Below are 27830 nucleotides of genomic sequence, written 5' to 3' on the forward strand. Positions count from 1 at the left end.
AGATAAATGAATTTATCAAAGTTTGTAGCATATTACTTCTTAAGTCTTAAATCGTATATCAGTCTGGTTTTCCCGCTGATAATATGGGTATTATTATACGAAAACAACTCTTACACGTCGACTGGCGATTGCTGCTGAGCATTTAATATGATTATTGTACCATACAAACATACCTCTTTCAAAAACACATGATAACACACTTTAAGGTTCAATATCAAGACCTACATCCTTAACTGAGTTAGGGGAGAGAGAGAGAGAGAGAGAGAGAGAGAGAGAGAGAGAGAGAGAGAGAGAGAGAGAGAGAGAGAGAGAGAGAGAGAGAGAGAGAGAGAGAGAGAGAGAGAGAGAGAGAGAGAGAGAGAGAGAGAGAGAGAGAGAGAGAGAGAGAGAGACAGAGTCATTGGTATAGGAAGATACTGAGAATAGAGACACACACGGAGAGCCAGTAGCCATGGAGAAATCGGTAGAGACAGATTGAAAAAAGTGACACAAGCACACGGACGAAGAGCTACAGAAATATTTTCAGAAGTTAATTTCTTCGCGCCAGTCGCCTTTTATTTGTAAAAAAACAGATTTACAAGTGACTCCTTTTTTGGGGGATTATTACAACAATTCACGATGAGAATTCTGTGACCGACTATTCGCAATGGAAAGCACAGCCTTAAACATTACTAATATACTGTGCAATGTGGGGGGGGGGGGACCAAGAAAATGATTACTCATATATGGTAATCAAAAGTTGCTGAAAAACACTTTCCAAGTAAGCCCATGCTGATCAGTTCTACTCGAATTTTGTTTTCCCATATGACTTTGGGCATCATGACAACAGCGCGTGTTTTGCTCTACGAGCTCGTTAGGTGGCGCTCTTCAAATGCTCCTTTTTCAGCCAGGCCGCTACAGTCGTTGCGAAAATAAGTCTGATAAGTGGGTCATCTCAGAAACTGAATTGGTTGGAGTATCTTCTTTTCTGAAATAAGGCATTATGTTTGATTAGCTTGGGTGAATAATTCCTCATCTGATGCTGTCTTGTTTCCTGATCATAAAGTAAACACAAAAAAATTATGCAATTTCATATTTTCTTTATGATTCTACACTCAGAGGCTCATGTATGCGATGGACAGACCCGACACACAAATAAGACAACAACGTCCGTTCTTGCAAAGTCGATGGTATTGGCATCCTGGGCGAACAATGTTACCGTCGTGCGTCTCGACAAATTTAAAGCATACGATTCCAGAAAGACGGTGCATTTTAGCCTATTTTACCGAACTCCCCCCCCCTGAATATTCAAAGGTCTTTTAAACTTGAATAACAATTATTCTCTTCTAAGTTAATCGAAATTACCTGTATAAACTTAACTACGGCGATGATGTATGAACTTAACTACGGCGATGATTTGTCATGGCGTGCAGTCTCATGTGCGACCTTCAAATCCTCCGACTCGGCAAACTGACAAACACACCTTGCGAATTGCTAGGTACACACATTTTCTTTAAAATCAACTAATTTAATTACATGTCACAGGTCATTATCGCCAAGGTACATATCAATAATCGTCAAGAATGTTGGGGCAATATTTATTTTACTGTGACGTATGGTTTACATTTCTCACTTATATTTAATTAACTGTAGTAAAATAGCTTAATAAGACATTGCGTTGCTTCGTTTATGTGTATTTTCCCCTTGAAGTCCGTAAAAGTGTGTTGACAGAGTGTTTTGGAAAGGACTTGCCCTAGGAGGCCAACCTGTTTGTAAACAACCCAAGCAAAGACGTCCTTCCCCGCTTGGCATTGCGCTCCCCGCCCCGCTGCGTATCGTTTATCTTTGGCGTAAACAAAAATCATGCTATGTTTGCGCTTCCAATCTTGTTAATCCCGAGTAAATCTTGCTCCCCGTTTTCAAGTGTCTTGGATTAAAGTTAATTTAACGGGGCGACCCTGCATTTTTAACACGCCGGCCTATCAACGAGAGAGAGGCACAATGCCTACAATATGTGGTCCCACTTTTGCCAAATGCAGGAGCGGTCTGTTCGCGAAGTAGTTAGGGCCCTTATCACGTTGCCTGAATTTCGTCAAATCTCGTGAGTTCTCGGAGAGTCAGTTTTTTCAAAGTATCATCCGGGTCAAGTGTCAGCACAGATATGCTGTTCAAAGGATAACACCGTAGTTCTCTTGTGAGAGATGCATGTAGATTAAGCGTGATTGATGATGAAACAAAACTTTTCCGACTAAAATCTCCCAACGACAATTAGCCGTGAGACAATTGCCAAGGACATTATTTAATTAATTAATTATCACTAAGTAGCCGTAGACAAAATGTCGAAAGTGGCATGTAAATTCAAAAGTTTTAACATTACTTTAGATTTCCCGCCATTTTCAAAAACTAATCACGTGACAGAGAAACTTGAATAAAGATAACGCTTGTTTCTTAGATGACCACGATGTGAATGAGCAGAAAATACTGCTTTTTTGTATTTATTCGCGGAGGCGCCATTTTACGAGCGCAGCACCCGTTAATTATCGAACCTTATAAAACGTATAGGCATGGTCCAAATCAGCGAGCAGTGATACTTCAATACACGTCCTTCAGCTAGCACATTTACACGAACCAACTTTGGTTTGAAAATAAAATCATGAAAATAATTAGTATAAATTCGCAGCTATTTTGGCTTTAACACTTCACAAATACTTTCAAAGTTTCGCGCAATAGTCCCAAAACCGCCATCTTGCCTTTTTTATCCTATCAGTATAATCCGCGAGCACTGGTCGTTTCTTGTCACGAGGTATGAAATGACTGATGGTAACTTCTGTGATTTCTGACGGGCAGATGCTTCACAATATGTGTATATGCCCGACTTAAATATGCTGAGGTTACAAGCGGTTGAACAACAGTTACTGTGAACTGTCTGTGCAAGAACTAAACCCTGAGTGAAACGTCACGGGGGCATACCAGAGCGGAGAGTGTCGAGGCTTGAAACCAGCTGTAGACGTGAGGAAATCCCATCATTATAGTTCAACTGCACACAGCTAACATAAACAACACTGGATACTTTTTGAACGTCATTTCAACGATACTGTTTTTTATAGAGATGTGTTGATGAATGGCAGAATTTTAAACTTCGCAGGTGGTGCGCGCCCCATTGACGTCGTTTCGCTGCTTTTGAATTTCCCAACAAACTGTTTTCTTTCGCGATATCCATAAGGAAAAAATGAAAACCTTGCAGCAACAGTTGGGAAGGACGAAAAGAATGGAAAAAAGATTTTGCAGGAACGCTTACTATTTAATCTACCAGCTAACAAAATCTCCGTTCCCTAAAGACGCTTCAAGACAGAAAATTGCCATAAATATGGATCACAATAGAATTATAAACGTAGCTGTCGATCAAACGATAATCATAGGAATGAGGAAGATATCATATTTTCCATAACATTGACGTTGCACAAATGACACGTGTCGCAAGAGGGCGCATTCCAAGACCAGCGCAACTCTGAAGTCTCACGCTCGTTAGATGTCGATATCATGGCACGCGCCAACGTTTCACAGCGCTGAAAAGTATCGCACGTTTTAAATTCAGTTCACCAGTAGAGGGTGAACGAGGATGAATGCAAAGTGACACATCCACGACTGCGCGTCACACCCCGTCACGTGTCGGGGAGAACTCTCCCGAATGGTAATCAGCATGCATTTCCTTACCCAGCCAGGTGATTTCGAATCCTGGTTGAATATCCTGAACCCGTGCAGGAAGTCAATGTTAGCTCTCAAATATGTCATCTCAAGCGTTTTAACTCTGCATGTTCGAAACTCACCTCGACGTTATAACGCAGCTCGACCCTAATTGCTACCTCCGGTTCCCCTAGAAACGTATAGTGTTCACGCTTTCCCCCTCCCTTCCTGTTCCTCAAATTAACTTGGTTTCATTTCTTTCCTGCCTGTAATTGCAAAATAATCATTTCCTGTTGCGTGAGTAAAGCCTGCAATGTTTATTTGACCGAATCACTTCTTGTTCCCTGTTACACTGCCCGGTGGCGTCAGTTCGCGGAAACTGAACTTGAAGACGGCTGAACGTGTATTTTGCTGTTAAAACTAGGTAACATGACAACATAATTTGGAGAAAATTCCGGTGTGTCCTGTCCATCGAATATACAATCAGAAATTAGTTATCAACAGGTCGAATACCGGCTCGGTTTATCGAAAACCACGCCTGTATTCGCGGTGATTCGAGTTTCTCTTCGTTGCAAAATCCGAAAATCATTTTAAAGGTAGCCTACAGAAAAAAGCTGGCCACAACGTAAGAGCGTGTTCGACAATTCTTGTTTCTTAAATGTCACATCTTGTTTCAGTACATGAACGGGTTTGATGTGTATTAAGGGAAATACATTTGGAAGACTATAATTTGAAGGGTACATTAAACTAGGACGTGAGATCCATGTTGTAGGAATTAAAGCTTACATGCATTCTCAGAGAAGTTTCCAAGAATCGATAATTCTCCTTTGCATAGAATTGCTGCAAGCCGAATATTGTCTTGGTCTTTCACGTAATGTGTAAGCGGCCTATCTTTTCTTCTTGTGTAGCTTCATTGAAACGAACAAACCCTTTTTTCGACGATATTGTCAATTTTCTATCCCATCCCAACATGTAATGAATATTGTGCAATGGAACAGTTCAGCGGAGAAACACATCAGCGAAGTCGGACGTGGACTCGGGTTGTCTTGTGCCGTATATCCTGCAATAGATCAACTATATGTGCCTTTACTCCCGTGTTTACCGACTTTTTATGTGGTCTTGTATTTTTCCACACTTTAACACATGGTGCCTGGTCATTACACACCGTTATGACACGGTGGTGACTTGCGCTGCGCGACGCAATTTTTGAACACGCTGCGTGCTGATGTTGAAAATTCTGTAAACTGTTACATGGCATCATTGGTTGTTTCTAAGAGTTCGGAAACGTGAAGCAGTTCATGGTTGCTAAATCATCTTACGCTGTACGGGGTGACGGAGCTACCATCCGCGGAGCAACGTTGCTAAGCGTTTCCTAGCAACGCCATCTCTGCGAGCTGGTTCTGGAGTGCCCTTTTGCTACGTAGTGTAGTAATGGCAAGCACCACGACAGGGTTGCCGTTTGTTAACACATTGTAGGTGCCCTAAGCAGTTCCCGGATGCTCCCCTGCTATATGCCGCAGCGTTTTTTGCAAAACACCAAGGTGCGCTGTTTTTCAAGTTCACATTGTCGGAGCTGTTTTATATCAATGCACAAACTATACTACAGGTATAACACTTCTCCCGGCCTTGCTCCCCTAGACACTGTATACGCGTGCTCTATTTTGTGATTGCGGGAAACATTTCTTTTGCCTCCGAGTATTTACTCTGTACAGCACCGTGTAATTCAAACGTCCTTTCTCTGTCTTATCATACAGACAAGTATCGATAGACACAACAAATATGTATTCACGCGAAACTTCTTTGCCGAGTTGTTCCAGACTCAACTCAATGAAGTCTATATACCAGTTCTGTTGTTTTCATAAGCTCGTCAATTTGCCTCTCGAAGTCAGTATTTTCCAATGACAAATCCGAGAAACTTTCAAAGGTCTTTTAATTAGAACACCCCAGAAGTACAATCGACAAGAGCACGTCGATTGTATATAGACTCAGTGTTTGTAGGTTTTTTAATGTTTTCCATGTACCTTTCTTCAGACTCGATATTTTTCTCTTATTCTCAAGCATCAATGTCGCCGTAATCCGCCATTTGTCACTCGAAATAGTGCCTGTAAACTCGTTTATGTGTTCTCAACGGGTCAAACGCCGCTGCAGTAGAGGTGTAGGACAATCTTGGATACTTTTTGACAAGTTTCCTCGTCGGTGCATATTCTATATCGAATTATCTAGTTATTAAAAAAAATTCAGGTAGCTAAACAAGTCTTTGGGTTATCGTAATATTTAGGTGAAAATGACCTTAGCATCGATATATTACAAAAGAATAAAAATTCCTAGAAAAGTAAATATTTATTTAATTAGGAGACGTTAGTAAGTCATCAATACATATGGATAAACATCATTAAACATACCGTAGACCGTCAAATATTACTACAAGTCGGCGTAGCTTTGCAATCGGCGTACCTGTGTATTTTTGGCAATGCATGCAATCTCTGAGTAAGCAGAAGACAATTTGGACAGAATTGCCGAATCGCTTGACATAGCTTTTTTCAGACAAGGTGTTGTCTCCGTGACAAAACTAGTACCCTAACGTGATTTGGCGAGTCGCTTGCATCGATATTCGGTGGCCATTACCATGGCAACACATTAATGAAGGGTCCGAGAGGATGTAGATTTCCGCTTCTTTCACCGAACGTCTGTTTACCGCGTTTCTGCAGGAACGTTGAATGGGCTCTTTCCCGGGGCGTTTTTTTCCTCTCTCTCGGCAGAGTGCTTGGAAAGACCGCCAAGGAGGCTTTGTAAACACGCTAATGGTCGCCGTGGCAGACATTGACAGATCTCAATAACTATATTAATATAATAAACCCCCATTACGTTGATACAATACAAGTGTACACGTCGTTTTATTCAAGTGGGCAGTGTGTGTAGCGCAGTAACAAGTGAGTGATGGGGTTCGAGCCTGGGGTTCGAAGACGACAGTGTACAAGTTTTGCGCAGTCGCAAAAAGAGTTTTTCCCGGACATGCTCAGTAATATGGCTTGCGACTCGAATGAGCAATCCTGGAACCCGATGATGGTAATACAGTGAGTTAATGAGTGCCAACTAAGCTTCAAATGAGTTGACATTGGCACAAAGACTGCACTTTAAAATATGCCGCAAGTTGAACTCAGTGCTTATGTAGAAGATGACGTATTCTTTCGAGAAAGCACCTTTATTTTTTCACATAATGCTGTAATGTCTAATCGGTTTTGCGGGTCGCGTTAGTCACCATCTCCAAAAGCCAATTTTTTCTATGAAGAATGTATTTTTGTTTTACAAGTGTTTAATCCTTCAATATTTATGTTGACTGAAACCAATAAATGCTGAAATGACACTGAAGTTTGCGCAGTACGTGCGCAATGTACAAGATAAATATGCCACTCTTATTGCGCAGCCGCGTGGAAGCGGCCATTTTATAAGTGCACCAGAGGAATAATATTTGCACAGCGACATTTACGGGCACACCGTTAATTTCAATGTTATAATCGGCATTTGTGCCATTGTATAATTAATATCATAACAATATTAGGATATCTGGTAACGAGGGGGGTGTTAACGAAATACTGGCGGAGCCATTTTCGCGAGCTAATATTAATTGCAACGACAAGCAGTCATCTTAATATAATGACTGTCCTAGGGTTGCCATCTGCATGGCGTCAACTGCAAACCATCCATGTCGCTGTTTTACCATTCACGATTGATGTTTTTTTTCTGGGGGTCATTGAACGAGTCTGTTCATCAAGTGTTTTTGACATATCTTCGCAGTATTAGCTGCTTTAAGAATAAAAGTGAGGCAACATTGCCGGTGTTTCGAAAGCATTTGTAAATCGCACATTTAACCAACGACAAATAGAAAAACTAACTTAAAGTGACTTAAAGATCATTAAATTTCTGTGAAAGTAAAAACTACAGACCCAGATGGTGCCATTATATTTATCTAAGAAAAGTACAATTTCTTCTCTTTCTTTTCCCTAAATAATTTTAAAGTAGTGAGTATTTGCCGTATACAAACAGAATGCACTGTGAACAATACTCAATGTTATTGTGGACAAATGAATTCGGGTCCGGACTGAAATTCAATGGGCATGACATACATACTGGCTGTGATGACAGGCTGAACCCCAGGCATTCCGACATGACTGATATGGGCACTTGAGCTGAACATGACACTGTGTTTTACACACAAAAATGGAGAGAAATGCATTAAAAAGATACAGCAAAGCGAGCTTTCTTTAGTGAGCCATGCATTAGTCGCTTTGTTCTGTCTGTACAACTTGACCATTAATAAAAGACACGGCCAACGGTGAAATGATCATTTCTTGATCGAATCAAACACCACGGATTCAGATCATATTTTGCTTACAATTCACAGAATGCACATTCCGACGTCTAAGATTTATCTCAGTATTATAGTTTCCAAAACTCATTACAAAAGTGCCTATATTTTCGTTCTCGTTGCTGCTGTTGTTGTTCGTACGTGTTTTGTGAAAGGCAATCGTAGACATGGTAGATGACTGTGTTTTACTGTGTTTGCTGAAAATATTTGGTGAAAAAAAACAACCATATCTAAAAAAATTCCACTCGACCTCGGTACCTGTACTATGAGACTGAATGGAAATCTCAGATCAAGAGGTTTGCATACATTTTATTTGACTATAAATACATCATCAAGAAATCTCGAAATTCTAACGAGTGGAAAATTAATGTAAAGTGACGCTGACGCTGCTCCAAGTTGGACGCTGTAGTGTGCCGGAAGTCCTCCAGTGCGCCTGGATGAAACTTGAAGGTGAATATGTATCCCAGATTGTCAACAGAGGGAAAGAGAAAAGAATGACAAAAAAGGAGAAAGACCAATTAAAACGTCAAATATTAGTTCATTGGCAGGAACAATCTTTACGGTCATATTTCCCGTTTCCGCCCCTTCCAAAGTGAAAACAGAAAAATATCGCGCTGCGATTCGCTTAGGCCCAAGCGCGTGGCCAAATATGGAAATTAAAAACCCCCAACCACATCTGGCCGCAAGGCTGTCTTCTAATTAGTGAAGAAGCTATGTCGAGTGAGTAATTAGCGCTACCTAACACAAAGTGGCGAAATTAACATTTTTTCTCATTTCACGGGAAGGAACCCTACCCCGTTACAAGCTTTTGAGTCGGCCAGTCTGAGTAACGGAAATTGATGTAAGCTTTGGCGAGAAGACCAATGAAGTTTCTTCCTTGCTCTGCCCAACGCGTTTCAATTGTATGGTCAATATACTTAAATTAATCTATTACTGACATAAAACGATGCGATTGTGGTTTGAACCAATCCGACCTAACCGGTAGTGATTTTCCTTCTCTTTTCCATCCCGACAGTGAACACCGGAGTTGGCTTTCCCGAGCAGTTCTAGCAGCCAAGCTGCCGACGGTTGTCACAAGGAGAGTCTGCGAACGGCGCGAGTGAGGGATTGCCAAGATCAGCTCACCGCTGCAGATCCAACCCTCCATCAACCCAGTCAACAGGTATGACACCTACAAAACATATCGCTGCGGATATTTCTTGTAGAAACAGTTAGTGTTTGACCAGAAGCCAGCTGTGGATGGCCCTGAGAGACAGGTAGGGAAACACAGAGAGAGAGAGAGAGAGAGAGAGAGAGAGAGAGAGAGAGAGAGAGAGAGAGAGAGAGAGAGAGAGAGAGAGAGAGAGAGAGAGAGAGAGAGAGAGAGAGAGAGAGGAGTGGGAGACAGACAGAGAGACAGACAGACAGAGAGAGAGAGAGAGAGAGAGAGAGAGAGAGAGAGAGAGAGAGAGAGAGAGAGAGAGAGACTGAAATAGGTAGGCAATCACAGACTGCTTAAAGAAAGATTGGGAAAGAGGTATACACACGTAGACAGAGAGACATAGTGACTTGGATTAACCATAGACCCTAAAATATGGGTTAACTATAAAAGTCATCTTCAGTTCAACATTCTGGAAAGCGGTAGCGAGATCAAACGTTTAAAATTGCTTAATCTCTTATTGTATATTCAATTAGATTCAACCTGTCCTGTCTGAGAATGAGAAACAAATGTGTCATTTTGAAGACGAGGCTCGAGCTCGGCTCCAGGGCACAGCGAAAAATTTTAATGAATAATAATATACAACAGTAACTTTTACACCCACTGATTCAATTTACAGGCGCTAATTGCTCAATATTACACCCAGGTGATTCTTAATTGATGTGTAGGCATAGGTCCCACGTTTATCGGCCAACGATCTATTTACATCTTTTGGTCTTTCAATTAAACCGATTACCGAATTGAAATGATTAAATTTAGCAACGACGTCATCGGTCGAGTTGTCAAGAGTGTCGTCACAGGAGAATACTGCGTGATCGGGGAGCGGTGATCTATCTGAAGCGCACCGAGCGCGAGACTCTGAAGTTTTTAACATCACAAATCTGGAGTTTGGTTTGTTACTTTTAACGGAGCGATCCGTAGATTCACAGCTGGGCAAGTGCCTGACTTTGTGCAGTAGTGCTTCACTTGGAAGCAGTGCTTGTAAAGACATGCAGTGAAAAAAGATATACATTTTAACGGAAGGGAACTGAGATAAGGTCGATTTAGAATGGGCCGACGCGTCACGTCATGGCCATGAGGGAATTTCTTAAAATAGCTTTTGCTAAATGTCTCTCCCCATTTGAATTATTTAGCAAAGACGTAGGGTAATTATCCCTGCCGTATTAAGTATGCAGCTTGTCGTATTGCTCTTCAGATTAGGGGATTGTCTTTGATTTGTCAAAGTTACCACTCAATCTGTGTATTGGATCTCCTTGACATCCGGGTCCTGCCCGTGAAATACACGGAGCAAATTGTTGGTGTTTCGCGATTATATGCGTAGGATATTGCGCTCGGCATACGTATCCCCTCAACCAGTGGATTGGGGGGTCAAACCTCATGATCGGGCATACCGACTACACCGATCTTAGATTGTCGACGTTCATGGTTCGACGCCTCAAGTCATATCGTGATCAATATGCCATAGACCCAGGGAGGGTCTATGGTTCTGCTTGAAATTAAGATATGACATGTCTTTCAGAATTTTTGTAAAGCTCTGCCTGACGCGTTACACAAGAGTTGCATTTACAAGTAGCTGTAGTATTCTACAGAATAAAAACACCTTTATTAAACCTTTATATAACGTCGACAAAGCAGATGCACGTCAGTATGCAAATCAGTCTTGTTAAAATATGCAAATTTCTGAACTACTCGGTGCATATCGGGCACAGGGGAAAACAGTGTCACTTAAATTTGATCGTGTTTTTTTTATGACGTTGCCCATATTTGTTTTATGTTCATACTTTGACGACATGTCCACTTGCTGAGTCGAATATCATCTCAATTTTATGAATCTCTTGTGCCGACTCCGTACACCTGATTTAGAGAAAATCGATGCATTTGTTATATGACCTTGATAGTGTCGGGCCTCGGAACCTTTTCCATCAGGGTCGCATCTCAGAGCTTTAAAAAGCACTTTCTTGACAAATTTACTTCTAATAATCATTCGCTAGTGTTTGGTTAGGTTTGATGACAATTTATAGCTTGTCACGAAGTACTCAAAGGTGTAAACCCTGCCCATATATGACTGAAGGAAAATACCGTCGTGAAAGCGAAGGAATTTGCAAAGGTAACTGCGAACGAATTAAAACTATCGTCAGTTGTAACAGTACAGATGTGACTCGAGATAGCCACGTTGATTACTCTAATTTGTGTCGCCCTTTTAACACGAATTGTTTTGCAATTATGTCACCGTTCAACAGTGATTGCAGACGCCGGGACCAGCGTGAACCAACAACACGACTTTGTGTGTATAACACGTCTCGGAAACAACCAATCTTGTCCTTTACATTGAAATTCCTTATACCATGTTGGCGTCCAGCAAATGATCGCTTTTCTAAAAGCATGGAGTTCAAGTTGTTTGAAATTGTAGTCGAAATATGCCATACTTATAAGGGATTTGCTTGGGGGGGGGAGAGAGAGAGAGAGAGAGAGAGAGAGAGAGAGAGAGAGTGAGAGAGAGAGAGAGAGAGAGAGAGAGAGAGAGAGAGAGAGAGAGAGAGAGAGAGGAGGGGAGGCAGGGAGAGAAATTTGCCCATTGATGATTTAATTTGAGAGCGACGTAATGACATCTCGAACTCCTGTATTACTTTTCAAGTAATCATGTTCACGGTAAAGTAAACAATACGCCAAGAGTACGGAAGACCAATTTCTTTCCAGCAGTTTCTCTCATTTCACTTCTTTCGAGACCGTGTAACGATTTCCGAAAGAAACCGAGATCAATCTTGTTATTTTTCCCCTTGTTATCTTGCAAGGTGGGGGTAAAGAGAGCACACCTGTACAATACTCTATTTGATTGCGCAGGGCAACCATAACATCGCGAGTTTGTGGGTGATGATGACACCTCCAGGTTTACCACTCAGCTCTGTGGTTGGCCGAGAGCACTGATTTGAAATCGAGGCGCTGTGTGAACTATGATCGGGTTGCGTAATACAATTAATTCATGCATGGCAAGTGGCCGACACATATTAACGAGCTCAAATTGAACGACGCAACGAGGGTATTGGTTTTGCACACTGGCCCGTGACAAATGGGGAAGCTCCTACATGAGATAATGGGATATTTTACAAACAAATGTCAAGCAGCCAGCCGTGTGCGTTTTTCTTGAGATGAGCTTCAGATGCCCGCGTTCAGGGCCTGTACAAATCTGCAACGTACAGTTATTTACTATAATTACCATGCGATTATGAAGCGACCGACGTCTGCGGTGTGAAAAAGTGAACACTACCAAAATACGTCAATGGTGCGGTCTCGTTTGAAAAGATTAACCAGTATATTCATGTAACTACAAAGGGAAACGAAAACAAACCATGCAAGCATCCACAGGGTTAAACGCAATGCGCTGACGGCGAAGTTTATTTTGCTGTTGTTTTGTTTCTTCTCCAACTGTTCGGGCTCCGGATATATTGTTTGTCTTGGCTCCTGAGACCGCCCCGGTTGGACGAAGGACGATTGGCAACGCCCTCTGCCTGGTCAGCTGGGGAAGGGCAGTCAATTAACCGTGAATGAAGGCATAATTAGTAAACAAAAAGTCCTCAGCATTGAAAAAAAAACGAAATCTGAGATAGCTGCCTTTGTTGTTATTCCATTCGCTATCGATCGTGGACGCTTTTCAGCGCAGCGCTGTTCATAGCGAGTGGCGTATCCGATGATCGGTTGCCTGCTCACTATAAAGAGTCTTCGGTATTTTGTGCAACAGGTGTTCCAGACGAGCTGTTGATTGACAAAAAAAAGAACAACAACAACAACAACAATAACAACTGAAGAATTGATTTTCAACTCGGAATCTCGCAAAAGTGGATAATCGGGGGACTTTGTCAAAATGGTGGAAGGAGGCAAAAAAGACGGGTACGAGAAAACCCCGAACAGTGACATCGGGCTGGACGACGTCGCTGGTAAGTAGAGCTTACTATCGTCAAAAATTTTAATAATCTTATAAAAATATTTCAGATATAGATCCATTAAATTCAGCCTAAAGGCGAACACGATTGATTCAGATGATGTCCTTGATGCAGTGGATATGGGGAGCCTTTAGGAGAAATTGACAAAGAATTCGCGTTTTTTCAGCAAGCTGCAATCTGTGACAGACCGTAGCTCCCTGAGCAGACTTAACATCCGATCGGGCGCAGTGACTGTCATCGGGACGCAGTACTGTCACTTCTGTTACAAACCCATATTCCCGTCAAGTGTAGCTGTCACCGTTAATCTGACATATTCATTTTGTTTTGCCGCGACGTCAAACGTCGAGCTGACACGGGTTTTTTTTCTGTTAGGCTTTCTATTTTAAAGAAGGTGGAATATTCAAGAGGGTATTTGTTTAAGAAAAAGAAAAACAACTGCACATTCTTTTTCCCTCTGTTGAGAAAAAGCCACATTCAAGACATTGACTGGGACTCTTTTCGTTGCGGGAGACCTCCAAATACCTAAGTGAGTCAAAACTGGGGCTTATTTATCATGTATTTTATGCCTGGCTGTCAATTCAACCGCGATCCGGCTTTTGTTTGTCGCGAGCGGAATAAGAAAAGCAAACGAGACACGTGAAATAAATTGAATGAATACCGCAAGAATGCTAATTCACGCCGTACACGGAAAAACCGTTGGAAGTCTTTTTTCTTGGAGATTTATTAAATTAACTTAAAAGCTACAAGAACACGGCGTATTTTCCTCGAAACCTGTTGCGTCCAAAGTAGTCGACCATTGAGGCTTAGGCTATTGCGCCGCGACCACGAGTGGAGCAGCCTTTTAACGAGTTCGCTCGTGTGGAAAATTAGTGCCTTGATTGGCCAGGAAACGCCCAACAAAACTAGGGAAACTTTACAATCAGGCGAATTATTATGCTATTTGCGAACGCCGAATAGAAATTAGGGACAGAAAAAAAAATCTCTATACACGCAAATGTCACATAAAAATCATTCGAAGTAGGGGTCGTTTTTATCCCTCGATAATACAACCGTAACTCAGACATTAGCGCTTCGGCTAGTCAGACTCCTTCAGTCCCCGGCTGGATTCAAAACTTCGCCGCACCCTTTGTGTACGCAGTTGGTCTCGGAGAGTCGCCAAAACGCAGGTATGAAAAGACTTACGTGCTGGAGCGGCGGAAACGACGTGGCGGAGAGTAAAATCAAGAAATACAAATGTAAGTAACGTCGTGCCTGTTTTTCTTTCATTGCCATGACAACCATCGCGACATTTAAGACTCTCTTCGCACGCGAGAAAGGGACACAGCTGAGGGAAACAAAGTGTACGCTAATGTGGAAAGTATTTCCCTAGTTATTATTTAAACTATTTTGTTTTCAAATTACAATCATTATGAAGCTCAGTGAAAGAATGTAAGTGCGCAGCTTTCCGCCAGGCCCTGAAAGAAGATCACTGTTACAGTTATTAGCCATGATCATTATAATTAATTCAAAAGCAAGGGACAGCGATCCTCATCATTCACAGTCAATGAGTTTAATATTTTCCGTCGGCCGCAGTACCATTGAAAACACGTTTTGCGACCTAATGCAATCACGTGACACATCTCTTCCATTTATGAAAGTTTTTTCTAATTTTTTTTCGATAGTACTTTATAAAAGTGTGGCGCGTTCTGAGAGGGACGATTATGCGCACAGAACAGTGGTCTCCGGAAGTTAGCCTTGCAGCCACACGAAAAAGGTTGTGCATTTTCGCACATGAGTGCGTATTCTGCACTTCTGTGCGAAATGGTTATATAAAATGAAAGGCTTCAATGCTGTAACAATCGCCCTTTAGGTTAGGTATTTCCGCGGGAAGGTATGTTAACAATGTGTTGGCCCCTCGGCCGAACGGAAACATAAAAATCGCGTTTGACCGTCAAGTTTTTCGACACGAATTTCAGTTCGATTTCCTTTTTATCCGGGTGACTGTTTTGCCCAGCTTCATTCAACACACACATAAAAATGTCGTTGCCCCTGGAACAACGTAACGACCTCGATTTCAACAACAATGTTCATATTTGTCTTTTGTTACAGTAATATTTCACATTTTTATGAGAGTTAATTTGAGAACAACCATACATATATTCCTTGACAGTATGTTGTGCGTGTAACAAATAATTTGTGTAAAATGTATCACAAAAAAAAGAAGGTTGCCTCGCTCTTCACATACCTTGAAAAAATGTGAAATAGTATATGAATGCCTCTAGTTGGGGGATTTGCATATATTCAAATTACCTTTACCAAACGCATTTCATCAAAACCGTCAAAACGTAACGATGAGTTTCACTGTCTCAGAATCACGATCGTCTTCAAGGGTCTCGGTGAAGTGACAAGTCGAAACTGATGGAGTGTCAACCTGTTCTAGAAAGAAATTGATGATGTAAATAAATAACTAGACAAGGCAACGGAATCCCGTCTTTCGTTTATGACATCGAAACTTTCAGAAAAATTCAATCCGCTGCGTAGGCTTTGATAATTGCTGTCGCCAGCTTCGTTATCCTTGTAATACCAACGATTTATCCTGATTAAGCAAAAGAAAAAGAATACTTCCCTTTTTTCAGGGAAAGATTATAGAAAGGAAAGATCTCGTACATCCGGTAAGGAACACACAACGCCAGGTTTCTAGAAATCATTTTGCCTAATTTCTTAATATACGGAGAAATTTGCAAACAACACCTGTATTATCCATTATCAGCGATTTCAATGCGTTTCCCCATTTGAAACTTTTCTTTAACTATTTTAACTTTGCAGATTGATTTATTTTCTGGAAAATTTTTAAAAATGCACCTCTTTTGTTTATTTGTTCGTCCTCTTTCCTCGAGTAGGCTCTTGCTTCGTACAATGACACGACAGTGAATGTTGATTTACTGAAACTGTCGAACACTGTTGGTTTTTTTCGTAAATATAGTGTAACTTTCTTTCATTTCTTGAAATTCAGTGAAATCAGAGAAAGAAGCGATCGCGAACTCCAAAGAGAACGAAGCCAATGAAACTAGCCTGGTCAAGGCGGACAGCACGGCCGTCAGCGGACCAAAAGATGGCAGGGAAACGTGGAGCAAGAAAGTGGACTTTCTCCTCTCGGTTATCGGCTTCTGTATTGACCTGGCCAACGTCTGGAGATTTCCCCACCTGTGCTACAAAAATGGGGGAGGTAAGTTTATTTTCCCTGCTGTCTGACTCGGGGCTGTCCGTTGTCCGTGCGACCTTTTGTAGCTGGTTTACGATCAGTGTTGATAATCTGTGGACAAAGTCTCAATCATCACATCGGTAAGAAATCAATTACACGTTCTTCGAACGCGGCGCAAAGAATTCGCTCAGTAATTTCAAAGTCCCTAAATCCTATTACAAAACGGAGAGCTTTACTCACTGTCACTTGACAATTAAACAAGTATTCAGATAATGGCCGCTGTTACGACAAATCCTAAATTTGTTTTTGTAGTGGCACACTAAAACGTTGCTCACTTTGACTTCTGTCAAATCTAGAAAAGAGAGACAGAGACGAACGTGTGTTATTCCTGAGGAATGCCAATGGAATTTTCTGACAGATTCACCATAATCCTAATCTCTCAAGTCTGAATCTGAAGGGGTCTTGAAAAGCCATCATTATTGTTTTCGTACCATAGACACTCGACCTTGGTAAAGTCCCGCGGAATTAGGAATTCTTGAGTAGGGAATTGATTGTTTTGGGCCCAGGGGAGTAGTTTTCAACAGCCAAGCACATGATTGGCTGTTAAAATTTGACAATTTCGTTGAATGTAGACTTGAATTCGGCTATTAAAGACGCCAAGAGAGGGCTCCATGGTTTCTCCCCATGCACGCACACAACGATGCAATAGCAGGGCAAATATAGTGCGGTGGCCCGTTGCGAACATGGTTCAGTTCCCTACCTGGCACTCAAATCAGTCAAATGCATCTTTCAAGTTGTTTACAAGACGCTATGACCGTATGAAAGTCATCCACTTTGCGAATTCTGTTTTGATAGTGGAGAAATAAAATGTGCGTCAACTCTGCTGGGTCGATTAAAAGCCCTTCGCTGCAGAAATAAAAAAAGAAAGAAAGATCAAACATAGGGATTAAATAAATCGTGAATTATAAGAAGCAGAAAGCCTTGGGCAACTTCTGGAAGAATAGTTTAGAATGTTCTCTAAGTGGAGATATGGGAAGTGGTTAAGGTTCTGTCGCAGTGTGGGCCACTTGCAGATCGAAAGTTGTTGTTTTAGTCGTATGAACTTCGGGTCTACTGACAAATCACTGCCTGCACTGTAAAAATAGCGGACGCCAGACGCGTCTTTACGCGTTCAAAATGTACATGTCGGTGTTCAAATTTGAACGGCTAGTGTTCATATTGTTAACACTAGTGTTCATAATATAACAATGATGTTCTAAACCTGAACACTATGTGTTAACAACGATCTCCTTCAAGTGTTCAAAAACTCAGCATCACAGATATTTTACAATACTGTGAAACAATTAACAGTCTTTTGTGTTTTTTACTTTACAATGGCTATATTAAATTTACTATCGCTTCACTGTCCGGTAAACGTACACGGATTTTGGTGTAACGAATTTCACACTAAGTGAAAAATATTTCCGGCCTACAATTGCTGAAAGCATGTTTTTTCTAAAAAAGGAAGTATACAAAATAATTTTACACGTTCATTACGGGTTGAAAGTTTAAAAATTAGAAAAGAAAATCAGAAAACCACCATGAACGTTTTAATTTTAACATCGGCGTGCAAGAGGCGTTCTACTTCTAAACACTTGGTGTTCAATTTGGTGCCTTTTCCTATCCCATGATGCATCAAAACGGAAGTTGCGACATTTTTCTTGTAAGTGCACCCTGAAGTCGTGATCGTGCGGAAGCAAGACCAGAAAGGGTAAGTTTCCTCTCCAAAATAGTAAAAGGTATTAGATTTTTGAAGCATCTATATTATCGTCCTTTGAAATTAATTGTATTGTACCTTGGAATAGCTTAACTATGAAGAAACCTTTAATTCTGTCAGTAGCTGCTATACCAGCAACTAGCTGTGACTACGCAGTGGTACTTTTGGCCATAGCCTATCGATCGATCTCACTCGGGTCAAGGGTCATCGGAACACAACTGTAGCGATAACCCTTGACCTGAGCGCGATCGATACGCCTTGCATAGTACCGCTGCGTAATCACAGCTAACACATGTCTTTTAGTAAACGCAATAGCATGTAAAACATCAGTTAAACATCGTGGAGTATACAATGTATTGTTTCAGCATATGAGAGTTTGGCTTTTTTATTTTAATCAGTTGATGACAATTAGAAGCAGAAAATATTTTGTAACAGTATTGAAGAGAGGCACTGTATATGAAAGTCTCCCCTTTTCCTTAACCTAATCAGCCCCTTGTCTTTCATTTAAAGTTTCATCTCGCCATATTACCTATTGTTGCATTTTTTTCAGAATGTAAAAAGTTGGATATAACTGAAAATCGAAGAGTTGTTACAGAAGCTGGTGGTACGGATAACGAAGAAGAGTCTACAGGTAGCTGTCTGGAAACAAGCTTGAGAACCTCAGTTCATCTCTAATGTAGATTTAAACTTCCAAGGGTCAGTAACTGAATTTTGATAAATTTCTGTATTTTTGTTCTGAATTAATCTAAGCTTTGGTAGCATGCTATGATCAACTAAATGTTGCCGGAGAATAAGTTTTCACAGACGTGTAGTCTCCCTTATTTAAATTAAAGCTGAAAGCGACAGACCATTCAGAGTAAAAATGTCCACTCTGAATTACTGATTTTTCTGAAATTTTCACTCTAAATTTTCTGTCACTTTCAGCTTCAATTTTTCAACCTCCCTTGCATCTGATGAAGGAGACTTCACGTCTTTGAAAGCTTATGCCCTTGTAATATTTAGTTGATCACAGCCTGCTACCAAACCGTAGATTATTTTGTATTGTAGCTACACACGTCTGTTGTACCTAGCAACTGGTTTTTAGCTTTGCTGTCAGCTAAATAGATGGATGTGTAGCATTGTCCTCAAATTTGTACATCCAAAGGTTTTTCTTCAAAACAGCCTGTACGAATCCTTTAATATTTGGATAATAGGTCCCAAGGGATTACCCTAATCAGATATGCTCAAATTATGATGAAATATGCAAATTTATATTTTTGAGGTTAATTTTGCTATTTTTTGGCAAAAATCTTCTTCTCTTTTACTGCCGTCTTCAATATTTGCTAAACATGTCTCTAAAAATGACCTTAGTCAAATTTGTGCTAGTTGTGATGAAATATTCAAATTTTTATATTTCATGCCAATTTTTGTCATTTTTGGTCAAAAAGTCTTTAAAAATCTTTTTCAAAACTGCTTATCGAACTGCTTTGATATTTAGGACATAGATCGCTACTGATAGTCTTTTTCAGATTGTTCAAATTATGCAGAAATTTGCAACTTTGTATTTTTAGGACATTAAAGACATTTCAGACATTTTTAAGACATTAGGGATTACCAGAATGTGATATATTCAAGTTAGGATGAAATGTACATTTTTTCATTTTAAGGGTGATTTTTACCATTTTTGGTAAAAAAAATTGTATAAAAATTAATAGCAGGGTACACAAGAATTTGAAAGGTCTTTACAAATATGTTTTAAATTTCTGAGAAGTATATTTTTGAAATGTCACCCATTTATTTCAGGGTTTATTTAAAGATATTACAAACAAACAAACCTTTTTGTTTATGAAGGATTTTGTTGGACAAGGAAATAGGTTTTACCCTGCCAAGGACCCAATTTCCCCACTTTCTGCATGTTGTGCCTTACTGTGACATTTTGACAACTTGACATGTTGTGTTTACTTTAGTGTGGACAACTATTTACCATGTGCACCAGAGAAGCCTTGACTAACTTCTTTTTTCTTCAAAATTTACAATTGTCTATACAAGAGGAAATGTCTTTAAGAAACCATCTTACAAAAATGGAGTATGCATTTCATACATATACGTCTTGTCAACACAATAAGTATGCCAAATTTTGAGCTTTTTCAGATGATTTTTGTACATTTTAAACAAGTATGACATGAAACGTTATCCACAATATGGTGATTTCAACACTGTTGGTTTTTTCCTCTGACAAACTTTACATACAAAGTTGCAATGTTTATTTGCCCATTTTACAGTAAATTATTGTATTTTACTCTAGAAATGTTTCGTGTACTTTTAGAATAAAATAATTTTACTGGATATCAATGGTCTGTAATGTTATTTCAAGGCTTGAACACCCCATGAACGCCCAAAATTAAAGGTGTTCAACAAGCGCGCATCATGTGTTCTGGCCTTTAACACACTTATCGTTGAACGGCGTCCATGCGTTCAAAAAGTGTTACAGCCCTTTGAACGCGTAAAAGCGTTCAATTTTTTGAACACATTTCCTGTGCAACGTGTGTTCAGATATGGAACACCATGGTGTTCAATATAATGTCTGATGAACACGTAGCGTTCAAAATCTGCACACGTGTGTTCAAGAATTGAACGTTGGTTGAACACGTAGTGTTAAATTTCTGAACGTCTAGAGGCGTTCAAAAAAGTGTTACAAAAAGGCGTTTAATTGGTGTTCTATCCTTGAACACTTAACTTTACAGTGTGGGAGTGGGTCATTCGTGTTTACAGTTAACCGCACAAGCGGTGGCAGTGTTTGTTGTAGCTAAAACCACTCAGCCGTGTGGGGTTTATAACCTCTCTCCAATTTTATCTTGGACTATTTTCGGCGACGATTTGGGCGGTCGCCCGTGCGATTCCAGAGACTGAATTTATGCGATGTGGCAAAAAGTGCCAGTACATGTCTGAGAAAGGCTGTGTAAAGGTCGACGCAAAACTTGAAATTTCAGAACAATGAAAATATAAACAGTCTGCATTTGCATCGAACGGTTATTTGACCCCGACGATGAATCGAAATGATGCTTTAAAAGCTCCGAGTGCTGTAACTGTAGATGTGTTGTCAACTTCTTCGTTCTGTCTGTAAAAAAAGTTACTTGTTCTCAGCTCAAAAAAACGCCAAATGCCATGCAGACTTCAGCTTGTCAATACAGCTTGTCTATGTGTTTCATGTCAAATCTTGTCGTCGACGACCGTTCGCGCTACAATTCACTTGTCGACAATGCATACTTGAGAACTCTTGTCTCTTTAAGTGATGCACAGTGTTACGAAATCGCACCACATGCAAATTCAGTGGCAGACCACAAGATTGAAGGTTCGACGTTTGCATTGGCCAGAACATCTCCATGGCTTTGGTATGGAATTCAAAACTTATACTAAACTTACGGAGATGTTACATCTTTGTTAAAGGTTCTGACAAAACTTGCATCCGGGTACTGAGTTGGATGTCGCAAGACCAGAAAGGTGACCAAATCTCGAAAAGAACAACTTCTGTAGGTCGTGTCCACGTCATATGTCGAGCAAGTGTTAAATATCTGAAGTACGATTGAATTGCTTTCAGATGCAAACTTACGTTCTATTGCTTAAAGTTCCACCCTATTTTTAAATGTTAACTCGGCTTTATACAAACGTAATTACGGGGATTTTACTCTTCAATAAACTTTAATCACAGCCCCGGTGATATTTTCAGATTTCGACGGCTGCCGTGAAAACATTAAGGAGTACTTAAGCCGAAAATGGTAGATCGTTTATATACAGAGTAACGGTCTGGATTAAAATATTTGAAAATAAAATCTACGGCGACGTAATTAAAAAAGGAGCGCGGAATTCACCAAATGTTGCCACTGTATTAAAAGGTTTATCGGAATTGTTTGACCCCGACAACCGCAGAGTACATCCGGGACATCCTGGAATTCGATTCTCGTGGATAGTGTGGGTCGTTGGAAAACGGGGAATGTAAGACGGCCGTTGCCAAGAATGAGACTTCACCGAGTAAATTAAAATGGGGGAAAGGGGCTACAATCTAACACTCCAGGTTTAACAAAGACATTAAACTCAAAGATGTGCAGTCAGCTGGAGGGCGATAGTTTACATTTCACGCGTGCCGCGGAAGAGAGCAAACAGAGAGCGATCAAGTGAGCGCCGTCGATTTGTTCTGCTTAATTCGTTCTCCGTGTGGGATGAAAAGACGGAACCATGGGTAATTTTCACGCCATTTATTCAGTTGGGCGAGGTGACATCTGTTTATGGAAGGTGATGCGGTCTGTATTGTATCGAGCAAACAAGGCAGAACACCCGATCCGTTAACTGAGCTGTTCTGATTCGGGGAAACGCGTTATCTGGGCGCTCCTGTTTGGCATGTTGTATCACATTAAGGCCTGTAAGTGCCGCGATAAGGACAATTGTACCCAGCCTCCATGAAGACTGGTGCTTGTAGTGTGATGATAAACGTGAAATCTAAATTAATAGGTAGTTGTAATTAAACGGCAATTACTATATATTCGAGAATAATTGCAAGAATTGCATAACCCGCAGCGATCTTACCATATTGCACCGTGCGGCATGCTTCAAATTAAGTTTCAGCGATAAAAAACAACACCACTAATTAAAGCATGCCCTGTGATTTAATTAAACATAATTAATTAAAGTTCTTGGCTTTGTTTATGTTAAAGGTTTATTTAACTATATTGGCGTTGAAACTTGAATTGTGCGCCTCAAAAGTAAACATCGTGACGCCTCTGAAATCACTGTCGGCCTCTGTGTCGCTGTCTCTCTCTGTCTCTGTCACTCTGTATGTCCCTCCCTCACACACACAATCGAAAATAAAATCTCGTCATGGTTTGAAACAACAAGGGAGTCGAGTCCTGTGAAAGTGTCCCCCAGCGCTATATGCAACTCAATTCAAATCATATAATTGGGTATAGTGACTGTGGTGTAGGAAAATTACCTTGGATTTTTTTATCCTGTTACCGACAATAGCCGCTGTTAAGTGATTAGGCTCCCGAAGTAATTACTATGTACGGGGTTACATTAAAACAGCTCTAATAGCATTAGGCGTTAGGCACTGACAAGCGGCAATCCCAGCTAACATTGCGGCGTACGCAATGAACTAGGTCCTCTGTTGATGCATGTGGCTTAAAACGAGGTTAGAGATTAATTTAATCAGCGAAATAGAATTAGATGACAACTTGACTCAGTCAAGGCGACAATCTAATTATTAAATTTCAACCACTACACCCTCCATCCCCCGAACCTGCCACAAGACTATTCACGTTGGACATTTCCTGCCACGCAAATACCCACGTAACTGCAAAATATTTAACATTCAAAGACTAAATAGTTGGCAAAAAGTTGGAACGCCAAGGTCTGCTGTTTAGGTCGTTTTAGAAAGGCACTCTGATTTCATAAGAACGGGAAGTTGAAAAAGGCGGTAATAGGTGGTGATGATGATGATGATGATGATGATATGATGGTGATGACAGCGACCACGACCTCGACGACGACGATGATGATGATAAGAACCAAATAATGATAATATTAATAACAGGAAGCACTGGGCAGCAGGTCCAAAACGAATATGAACTTTGAACTGGACGATTACTTTTGAACCCAAGGTTCTAACAATATTTAAATTCATAATTAAAAATCGTCACAATCTTCATATCTATCTGCCCATCATCCATCTTATCTACCTATTCTTCGTACAGTCATGACTGTACCTATCAGTTCCACTCAAAGACCAATCCAATAATTTACAGACACAATGTACCCCATCCCTCCAACTCGCCCATTTCCGTCCGAACTCAGTCCCATCGGGCCATGCGTCAACCGACGCCATGTTTCATTCATTCCATAGAAGTTACTTGATCCCTTCTTCAGTCATGTCACAGATCCATTTTCCAGTCATGTCACAGATCCATCCTCCAGTCGCGTCACAGATCCATCTCCATCAACCAGCCATACACTTAGTAAGCCGCCATATTCATATCCACCTATCGAACGCAAATATCACACAAAGTATCTACCATGTAACTGTTTTTCTTCCGTCCCAAGATTCCTCGCGTGACCAACATACATCAACGCCGCTGGTGGTATAACTATCAGTTTCCTCAGTCGATCATTCATCGCCATAGGTCAAAGGTCACTACCATCAAATCCACAGCTACATATAAAAAAATAAATTGAAAAGTAATTCACCCTTTTATTTTATCCTGGCCGCATTTTTCTCCGACATATGCGTCAGAGAATGATTTGTAGTTTTACAGCAGTTATACCCTGAGGAATAATTCGAATTAAATTAAGTCGATTCACGGAATGGCATTACCGCCAAGAAATTTTCGGCCTGACCTGTGCTCGTGAATGCCAGCGGTTCAATCAATTACAGACGCCCTCTTTAAAGTACATTGTATTTGTACAACGTTTAAATGACATCTCAATAATCGTGAAAGAGCGTTCTGTGGAGACAGTCTGACGGCATGCGGCAGATTTCATTCATAAAAACGAACGCACTCCAGTCCTCCCATGGCAGCAAAATGCCGCACACCCATGAACACAGCTGAATCATCAAATTAAACGATTCTCACGGCATCAGCAAAAGTTGACGTTACAGTGGGATTATGGTACATCCGGGCAATAAGATCAATTGGGGAGATAGGATCCATTCGGGTTGTTTTCGTCCAACGTGGGGTGGGGGAGGGTGGACTGAGGGGATTCTTGTTCATTCGAGTGGTGTGAGGACTAGATGAAAACTGAAGGAATGTTTTTTTCTTTCCAAATAATATATCGATGACTGCCAGAAGAGAAATATAGATAACGATTCTTAATCATCAATATGGTATTAATAGTTTTAATCGGAGAGCGTAATATCATACAAGGTTGAATTTCCACTCGAGGTTTACAATGTGAATTCATGGTCACGTGTGATTTCTCAGAACTCCCTGAACACGCAGAAAAATAAAAATAAACCTATTTTAAGTAATATGTTTGCAGACAGTCTGTAGTAAATCGTGAAAATGCAAAGCTTTGGCAATCGTCACCAGATGTTTCATTTGCCCGTCGCTTCCGTGTGCTGGACTTGCATATTACATCCATCTGTTGCTTGAGACAATCGCCGTTACTCTATTGTCGTGTAGGACTTGGATGTCAAAGGCGATGAAATAAATCGTACCGGGAGAGGCCGGTCAATGTCAATACCAGTCACACCTCACGGGTTAATGCACTGTTGCATTTATACGACGGACAAATCGGAGCGCATGCAGGTGTCATCAATGTCGCCACGATTAGGTGAATGTCACTTTAGTTGCCAGTTGATAACCTTGTCAATGCCACTTAGAGTAAAATTAGTTTCAGGGCATAATTACCCGCCAAATGACTTTTGATGGTTTAAGTTTAAAATTGCGCCGCCAAAACTGGACACAAAGACAATGAAATTGCACACCAGAAATGTTCCTATTATATACTAAGTGTTCAGAGGTGATGCGTGTGCAAGCTCTAATGAACGTCTTGTGTTATATTTGTTTAACTCTGATAGGTTCGATTCCTTCTATACTAACACACTTTCTTCAAAAAAAAATACTTGTTCTGTGTCCGTCAACAATAGTACGTTTACTTTTAGGCGCCTTGCCCGCCTTTTTTCCATATTCGAGCATTCACTCGTTCGCTGAATACTCTTATAAGTCTACTAATTCCGCACTATCTTCATTGTCAAATTCATACGCAATTCAAAGGCGTCAAAATGTCACTCAGATGACTCGACACGCTATGTGTTACAGATAATAATTCCGACGATCGCGCATAAGTGATATTATATCGCGGAGGTAATTGGTAGCAAATATTTCAAAAGAAAATCATATTCCTTCTAGCAAATACTAGTATATAGTTAACTTTTTACATTTATGTTCGGTGCTTTTTTTCGGTGAGTCAAGAAATGATACTATCTTGCTTGAACGCCAGAAATATACAGTAATTTTGGCTTGCGAACACAGTATCTTTATGTGTGATGTGTATTAGATTGCTGACAAATCCATATCTATACAGAAATTCCATCTTTAACGGTAACCACATGCCTCATGGATGAACGGATTGCGTTGAGTCTTAACATCGAGTGTGTCCAGAAGCCGTCAGGAATAAAATAAGAAACATTGGTCGATACAGAGATAAAAATTCGACAATTACAAAGCTCCGTCGTTAATGGTGCTTTCAGCGTCTGTGTACATCGCCTGTATTTAATATCAATGCCATTCTCCAGTGTTTCCAATTGGCGAAATGACTCATCAATTTATGTTTGCAGAAGGCGAAAAGTCGAATAAATAAATTTGAAAACCCTGGAGGGTAAATTGTTTAGCTGGCAAAGATAGACCAGGCGCAATTATTTAATTTCCGACGGACACCGCTATTTTGTAACGGACCCTGGCGAACAACAGCACTCGGGGCGATGTTTCTCTTAATTCGCTTTCAAAATACGTTGAAACTTGAGGCGTTTTGTGAGAAAATAACTGTACATTGACAAACCAAGAATGAATGAATTCGTAAAGTCGAGTAAAATAATGTGTCCGCAACACTGGTTTCCTGTCGATCACTTCAGCGGTCGCTGTTTCCATTCTTGTGACTTGTTTATTGAGATTCTGCTAAAATGTCAATTTTAATCACGAATATTTGTTTCGAAAATAAAAATAACACCTCCAATTAGCATTAATAAATGGTAATTTTAATCGTAAAACCTAATGGAATGAGCTAAACCCTGCAGCTAGTGTGATTTGTCGTCTGAGAAGCCGCCGTCCAGCAAGTATCAACAACCCGAAAGAGAATCAAATAGTTCCCTCCCATGAGAATACCAAACTTCATATTTCAAGTCATTTAGATTATTATGACAACCACACAAAATGACAAAATCACTTAGATAGTTTATGAAGTGTAAAGAACCAGCTTTTGAGCCGCGAATCAATTCAACCTTGATTTGAATGTAAATGTTGTGAGATATTCAAGAATGTCCGGGCAGTGCATTTGCAGAAACGTTCGACCCGCCCAGATGTGAGAATGGCAAATGTTTGTCTTAAATTCAAAGGCAATGGTGGCTGTGATTTGTTCGGCTTCATTTGGTTCGAAGATCATTCTTGTCCTCGACCATTCTTTAAAGAAGTCCATCCGTCAAATACTGCGACGGAGTCAGTTCAGACACGGTGAATTTCATTTGATACAACGATAAACGAATCACAATCTGTCATTGTAGCTTTAAATACATTTATTAGTACGACCTTCATCGAAGCCGTCAACCGGAAATGGACATTAAAGAATTACACGCAGGACTGGAACATGTGCACGCCATGTTTTTTTTTTTCTTTTTCGACGCCATGATGTTCCAAAGCGCGACAATATCCTCTTTATTCATGATCTGTGCGTTTTCAAATGCAAACCATGAAATTTATATCAATTTTCTTGGGCAATAAACCGCGTTTAAACAAAAATAGAATAATGTACAGCAGTATATCTTTTTCTTAGAAAGTTTAGATGTCACACGTTGTGAATGTGTTGACGGTTAAAATGTCTCGTCACTCGTGTTCAACAAGTCTTACAGATAAAATATTGTACAATTCATTATAAGTGTTATTTCATCAGAATTTACTTGAAAATTGATATTCTGATGTGTCACCATGGTTTCAAAGTTCAACCGTAATCTCAAACCTCGCGCGGAAGGTGTTAATCTAACCCGGATG

The 27830-nt window shown here is 40.4% G+C and overlaps 1 protein-coding gene across 5 annotated transcripts in view; it reads left to right on the forward strand.

Annotated features, from left to right (window-relative positions):
- LOC139145495 (sodium-dependent dopamine transporter-like) overlaps positions 1-27830 on the forward strand; it is a 68318-nt gene that overhangs the window by 24536 nt on the left and 15952 nt on the right. The window contains exons 1-4 of one of the 5 annotated variants that reach the window (XM_070716707.1): positions 8747-8870; positions 9045-9191; positions 12964-13159; positions 16158-16370. In XM_070716707.1, coding sequence (XP_070572808.1) covers positions 13087-13159; positions 16158-16370 — 286 coding nt within the window. In that variant the 5' untranslated portion in view covers positions 8747-8870; positions 9045-9191; positions 12964-13086. Of the gene's footprint in view, positions 1-8746; positions 8932-9044; positions 9192-9268; positions 9286-12963; positions 13160-14251; positions 14401-16157; positions 16371-27830 lie in introns of those variants that run through there. The other 4 variants (XM_070716705.1, XM_070716704.1, XM_070716708.1 and 1 more) reach the window with 4 other exon arrangements.

The sequence above is a fragment of the Ptychodera flava genome, chromosome 12, assembly GCF_041260155.1.
Source record: "Ptychodera flava strain L36383 chromosome 12, AS_Pfla_20210202, whole genome shotgun sequence".
NCBI classification, from domain to species: domain Eukaryota; kingdom Metazoa; phylum Hemichordata; class Enteropneusta; family Ptychoderidae; genus Ptychodera; species Ptychodera flava.